Source organism: Euprymna scolopes, chromosome 9, assembly GCF_053919585.1.
Source record: "Euprymna scolopes isolate OS-2025 chromosome 9, ASM5391958v1, whole genome shotgun sequence".
Classification (NCBI taxonomy): Eukaryota; Metazoa; Mollusca; class Cephalopoda; order Sepiida; family Sepiolidae; genus Euprymna; species Euprymna scolopes.
The window spans coordinates 111,591,793-111,599,292 of record NC_136490.1 but is presented as its reverse complement, the minus strand read 5'-3'; the positions used below and the strand labels follow the sequence as shown (position 1 = coordinate 111,599,292).

The window sequence follows — 7,500 nt, the reverse complement described above, 5'->3', positions numbered from 1 at the left end:
TATAGAAACAAAACACATTGTTTTTCTATTTTAAATAATAGACTCCTAGTACCACTCCCATATTGTATATTTGGGGCGTGACCAAGCGCTCTTATCGCAATAACTGCATATTAAATTAGGACGGGTAAGAAAGCAAAACCTAATCAAGAATAATGCTCTATATTTATCTACTTAAATAAAGTGTCTACGTTTTAAATCTGTGTTGCCGTCTACGTTTAAGACAACGGGAACTGGATAGTTTCTTCTTTCTTATTTTATACATTATATATTAATTAAATAGTTCTTGAATTTTAATATGAAGTAGCATCAAATATATATTGAAAATCATGTACAACTATATTTACAAAGTAAAAACTACTAGATTGCATTTATGTTTATTCATAAAAAAGTTATATATTTTAATAACATTTAATATTTCAAAGAAGATTATTTCATTACTGTTTAAATTTGAATAGAATTTAGAAGCATTTCAGTTACTTGTAATAAAAGGCTACACAAATCATCCTTTACTAAAAACTGAAATTATGGAAGTATCAAAGATGTGAACAACTTATAATCTTATTTTTCCTTCCTAAATTTTCATAATATAGATATTTATAGAGTTTACTTAAACACATTACTATTGTAATGAAATCCCTGTCTGTATAGACAGAATAGTTCATTAAAATCAATGCGATTCATAAAGTACGCATCAGTACTTCGGTTTCTCTCTCTTTCCTGTGTGTGCCTGTGTATGTATACACACACACCCACACACACATACATATATATATGCATACAACATTAGCTACATTACTTGGCCTTCGGGGACAAGATCAAAGTGTAGCATCTGTTCCGGCAGATGCTGCAAGCAGGGACCATATGTGGGGGCAACTCCACATATAAGACTTTGGTCAATGTAGGGGCAACCCTTCATACCAATTGTCACTATCCAGCTCCCCTACTCCCCGGGGAGTTGGTCCCCATTTCCCCTTCACTCCTCACTTTAAAAATCGGCCTTGTGCCTAATTTGCTCGGTGGGGGAGCAAATAAATACCATCTGTTCTTCAGATGCTGTACTTCTATTTCTTGTTCTCTTTCGGTGGAAGAGAAATCCTTCACGACTGAGACAATTTTTATTTTTGTACCTTTTCTCCACGTTAAAAAACGACCCTGGTGTCTAACTCTGTCCCGTGGGGAGGCATAGTAAATAGGTACATATACGTATGTATGCAGACTTACAAACATTAGCTACATATATGTATATATGTTTCTGTAGAGATGTTTAGTCAAAGATAACACGTAATAAAGCTAGCAGATTGAAAGTTCTTAAACGATACTTACACCCAGAACATTATATATATATATATATATATATATATATATATATATATATATATATATATATATATATATATATATATATAACAGGAGTTAAGTACAACATCGATACTGTCAGTTGCAAAACCTAACATAGGGGATTACTTTACTTGGCTAAACACAAAGCAGAGTCTTGTTAAGGAAACCCATTCTAGGCCCTCTTTGTTTAGATTCGAAATCGTCGGCACTGATGTTGATTTAATAATCGTTAATACATACATGATTAATTATTACCTGCTAAATTTTCAAAAACAAATTTTTATAATCCACCACTGTTTTAGTGTCTTCTCCTACTAGAGAGGTATTCTAAAAGTAAAGCCTCTTTTTTAAGCCAAGCAGTTATAAATCTACGTAGACGGGAGTGGTATAATAAAAACGAGCTTTTTTTTTTTTTACCGCAGGTGTATTTTTTCACAGTCACAACCATATTAAATACGTGTTGGCCAGAGATTCCATGAAGCATATGTGCTTCTGATGCCCGTCCATGACATGTTGATTTCTTCGAGTCTTACACTGTCAATATATGCAACAGAGAGATGCATATTTCTGGCAATGAATGCTGATAGTCAGTCCTCACCATAATGCAAATTGCAATACCTTTCGGTCTGAATAAAACATACTAGGCATTAATTTTTATACGCCCATCGGATATTCAGTTTATATTCTTTATTTTAATGTTACATTTGTCGCTATTTAATAGGTTTTAATACTGTGCAAAAATATTCACTACTACGTGCCCGTCAGCGCGCACGCAGAAAATGAATATAGATAAAGAGAGAGAGAGAGAGAGAGAGAGAGAGAGAGAGAGAGAGAGGGAGGGAGAGAGAGAGAAAGAGAGAGGATAAAATCAATTCTCGCTCATAGTTATATGAAGACGAAGGGGGAATGAAGTTTATGAACTATTTTAAAGTTATCACCGTAGGTATTTATCTCACACGCCTCTTCAGGTTAAGGCTGGGATCTTGAGGTTGTATCTCTTTTGACTTAATGAGAAGTTTACTAAATAAAATGTATTATCCCACATTCTCCTCTTATAAGATATGTTCCCTGTTAGTTGCGGTGCAATGCTAGTTCTATGCGGCCCTAGGAGGGGCACCCTCCCAGGCTTTGCCTTCTCTCTTTTATAAAGCAATAATTAATCGCTTGTGTTAACCTTACCGAGGAATACCAGCGAGGCTGCCCTTAGTAAGTTTACAAGTCAGTGTGCCATTGTGCCAATCCCCCGAGGGCGCTTATTTCTCGCCCCACTTTCCGACCCTGGTGTCGCAGTTTTTGCAGTAGGAGAGAAAAAAATGCATTTTCTGTTTTGAGCCGGGGTGTAGTATCAATAGTGTTCACGGTCGGAAGTTACCTTTTCACCCTATTCACTTGATAATGTGCTTGCATTTCCACTTGTGTTTGGACGATTATTCGAGATCGGAATCGGAAATCGGAAAAAAGCGGAGGATGTGTGTATATCGAAATCGGTATCGGAAAAATTGATGCCAATTTTCCGATGCCAAAATGATTCTTTTAATTGTCATTTTTTTTATATTTGACGTTGTTTAAAGTAAAATCTTCCATTGCTAGTAATAATGATAACATAATAAACATTTTTTGAGTTTTTAAAATTTCAATAAAATTTAAATCGATAGATCATCCTTCGCATGTGCATCTGGAAGTTTCGGAAAATATCCGCACATGTAACATACTTTTTTTATAATGAAAATCGGCGAAAATATCGATCTTATAGTTTAATAACGGAGTATGTATAAAGAATCGGAATTAGAATCGGTAATTGTATCGAAATCTGGAATTTAGTACGGATTCGGTAATGGTATCGGAATCGGAAACATATTGGAATCGTCCCATCACTAATTTATATATATGATAAAATTATCTTTGGTAATTCTGCGTTCCAACACAAACAAGTAAATAAATAGGGATGTATGCTTGTTATAATATTTTCCTATCAATTAAAACCCGGATTGGATTGATGATCTTTAACACCATTGGAACCAGTATGATGGTAATTGCGTGTATCCATAAAAGAACTAAAAGGGTTATATAGTTTCACTAAATCTTCACGCCCACAATCCACGTCATTTTTCCCCCCAAATAATGCATATTTTAATATTTCAGACCGATTTTGTTCCATTCTATTTTAAATTCCTTATAAATAGACACAGTTCTATTGAAAGTTTTAATTGTAATTTCCTCCTCTTTTTATCGCCAGGTGGTATGATTCAAAATGGAACCGACTAATAACTTGTTAGCCCACTCCAGTTTACCGTTCTATCCAGCCATTACCTCAACCATGTCAGCTGGTATTCTAACCGCGAGCACCGGCGGTCAGGAGCCGGCCTCTCGGTCTGCCCTCTCCGGACAGAACGCTTGGGGCACATACGGCAATGAAACAGGCCTTGTCCCTCATAACTCGTGCTCAATGTCATCTTATTCAAACCTTCAACTGGGGGCCACGTTTCCCATGAATAGTAAACCATCGTACACGTCCTTCGGCACGAGTGCCGAATATCTGAGTAACTGTAGACAAATGCAACTCAACCAACTGGGGTCACTCAACGCGATGCCGATGCGAAATTACCCAATCTATGGGGACGTTTATCAGCCAGGCCACGCAGCTGGGTATACGAACGGAGGATTTTACCCTGAGGTCACTCCTGGAATTACAGCAATATCAGGGCGAGAACACGAGTGCAGAAATGGTCCAACCGACTCCACAGGACAAGGTGAGTGCTCCGGGGCCAGTTCTTGAAACGGGCCTAGAATGGCTTGACATATATGTTCTTAATGTTTGTTTTAAAATTCTGCTTTGATTATATTTGTCGTTCAGATTCAATGTTGTGTCTAGGCAAAGTAGTTGTTATTGTTACTTCAACGCCATTCAAGACAATCAACTAGCTTAAATTCTATTAATTTAGTTACATTATTTAAAGTAAGAAGGTGTTTGCGTATAATTTTGGCATTATTCCCAAACAACTAATAATCATTCAACGATGTTATAGCAGCAGATATTTAAAGATAAAATATCAAAAGCAATAAATCAACGCAAGTTAAACCGCACCAATTACATAGAACGAATAATGTAGAATAACAATAATCGCATTTTTTGTATATAAGCGCAAGGACGATAACTCATGTTTATAATTTTCTAGTTTAATGGATTTGAACCATTTTCAAACTTTAAGGGCAAAAGAAAACACAACTATTATTTCAACATTTTCACTGAAATATTTTAAACAAGACAAAATAATAAAATGCATTTTTATTTGAACTTATTAGCAATATATATTATGTGAAAAATGTAATAAGACGAGTACGAAAGTGTGTGCTATTATTGTTTGAATGATGGTGATTGCTTTTTATCATTTCGGTGCTTCATGGATACAGCGAAAATCAGTATTACTTACCATTTTTAACAAATATTATTTTAACGTAAACCAAGTTCTAGTTAAGAATATGAATAGTAGTAATACTGGAAACAATTTCACGATGCACAATTTGGACTTAAGCGAGTTGTTTTCATTAAATACGTACGTATTATTATTATTATTATTATTATTATTATTATTATTATTATTATTATTATTATTATTATTATTAATATTCTTATTCTTCTTATTATTATTATATAGTTAATTGTTATTATCATTATGATTATTATTGTTATGATGGTTATTATTATTATTATTATTATTATTATTATTATTATTATTATTATTAGTATTATTATTATTATTATTATTATAGCACTTATGTTTATTAGGCAATGTTGTAACTGCGCCAAATTTTGCCATTTTCATTTTACAATATTATAATTTTTTCAAAAAATGTAGAATCATAGGAGTTAGACTGAGATAGAGTATGGAACGTTAATATGTTCGACTTCTCGTACCGTTAAATTCTGAAATTTGGTTAACAATAAACATTTCAATTACTCACAAAATCTCCATAATCAAAAACAGTATACACACAATCTGACAAAGTAAAAACACACATATACACATATATATAATTTTATTGTAATGTTTTATTTTATTGTTTTCCCTTGTTTACGTAATCGTGTATATATTTTTGAAACAAAGCTTGACCGAAATATTTTTCTCTACATTAAAAACAACAAAAAAATTCTAAGAATCGTTTACTCGAAATTCCAGGTTAAACCTTTATTAAATAATATAACGTTAGAAAAAGACATAAACTGAAATAATATTTCATATGATAAATATAATCACTAAATGTAAAAATTAGAAGTTGTACGAAACAAAATGTTGAAATTCCAAATTAAAAGCGTGGATAAGGATTGTTAAAGAATAACAGAACTATTACGTATTTTTAATGTAGATAATCGAAATCTATAGTTATTCTACATTTCATAAAAGTAATAACTAGTATAGTTAGCCAAGCATACCTGAAAATTTCACGATTATTATAATTATTATTATTATTATTATTATTATTATTATTATTATTATTATTATCATTATTACTATTATTATTATTATTATTATCATCAAATCTAACATTCTGCTACAAATAACGCTCACATTTGGTTGTGTTGCGGCATTTCTAATATTATCATTTGCAGAATTGCATTTATTAACTCATAAGTTTTCAATTTATAAATTGTAACTATTATTTGTTTCGTATACATAAAAATACAGGTACATATTATATACATTTTAAAAATCAGGATTTCATTTATAAACATTTTTAATTATTATTTGTTTATACCTAACGACCGGCTAATTGTAAACGATACATTTTTAATACGTTACATGTTTAATATTATTCTGGATTTCATTTATAAACATTTTTAATTATTATTTGTTTATACCTAACGACCGTCTAATTGTAAACAATACATTTTTAATCCGTTACATTTTTAATATTATTCTCTAGATAATTATTTTATATAATCCCATGTGTTTTATATTCATAAAGCTAATACAATAATTCTAATAAAAAATATATGTATCAATATGATTATTATTGAGTGATTTATAAATAATTGACATTGTATATAAATCAGAAAATGAGTTTCCATTTGAGAAGAGATATTTATAATTAATAGATAAAAAATGTAGTCTTATTTATTACGAGAGGGGAAATAAAGATATTGATGAGTATATAAAAATATAATATGAATAAACATTGTTTGATATAATATACCATACTATTACTAAAATAGTATGGTATATTATATTAAAAAAAAACATTAATGTGTAAAATTATGTGCATATTATTATATGATTAAAAATGTTTACGTTTAATGTGTAGACTAGGAACATGTGTTCAGGGCAATGATTTTATTTTCGTAAAGTATTAGTAAATCTGTTAATATTTGCAAATATACTATAAAAATAAATATACTAACCCTATCTACATTCGTATACGGATGACGATTAAAATAAATTTTGAAATATATAGACTGTTTTCCGACATTATTAACACTTCGTAACCTCTGCCCTATCTCTGCATTTCATGATAACAATTTTATGACAATGAAATGTACAAGCAAAATAAATAAATAAAAAAAAAACGGGGATATCTATATAAATTGTATATGAAAAAAACACACACACACACACACACACGGGACAACTGACATAAATATATATCGCTGGATTATTTTATGTAAATTTCGTTGACTTTTAAAGGACTGTTCACTATATTTTAGCATTAAGAAAAAGAAAACATATAACACATTAAATATGCAACTTTTGAATAAGCACATTTACAACTGTACACTTATGAATGTATAAAAGTCTCCCTAAACAATACAAGTTCAACAAAAGGTTTTATTTTTTGAAGAATAACATATTTTCAACAGACTGATTACCAGATCAGAAGTTTTTTTTTAAATATGAAATTGAGAGAAAGCAATGTATTAAATAAAAAGAAACATTATTTACTCGGTGGCGATCGCTTTAATATCCACACTGCCGATGGCACGTCGAAATTCCACATTGTTCATCTCTTGTGTTTTCCTTACGTGTATTCTATTGTCATGCGGCTAAAAGCGAGACCTATGATATGTTTCTATCTCTTTCGAATATAGTTACTTAAAAAAAAAAAATTCTTAAGTATATTGTTAATTTAGATTCAGAATAGATCTAACTATTGTGGCTCTCTTCCATA

General features: G+C 31.0%; 1 protein-coding gene across 5 annotated transcripts in view; it reads left to right on the top strand.

Moving 5' to 3' along the window:
* Window positions 1-7,500, top strand: part of LOC145284803 (homeobox protein Hox-C5-like) — a 1,273,673-nt gene that overhangs the window by 952,491 nt on the left and 313,682 nt on the right. For all 5 annotated transcript variants that reach the window (XM_080133770.1, XM_080133772.1, XM_080133769.1 and 2 more), the window contains one exon: window positions 3,575-4,088. In XM_080133770.1, the coding sequence (XP_079989896.1) occupies window positions 3,590-4,088 (499 nt within the window). In that variant the 5' untranslated portion in view covers window positions 3,575-3,589. The remainder of the gene's footprint in view (window positions 1-3,574; window positions 4,089-7,500) is intronic.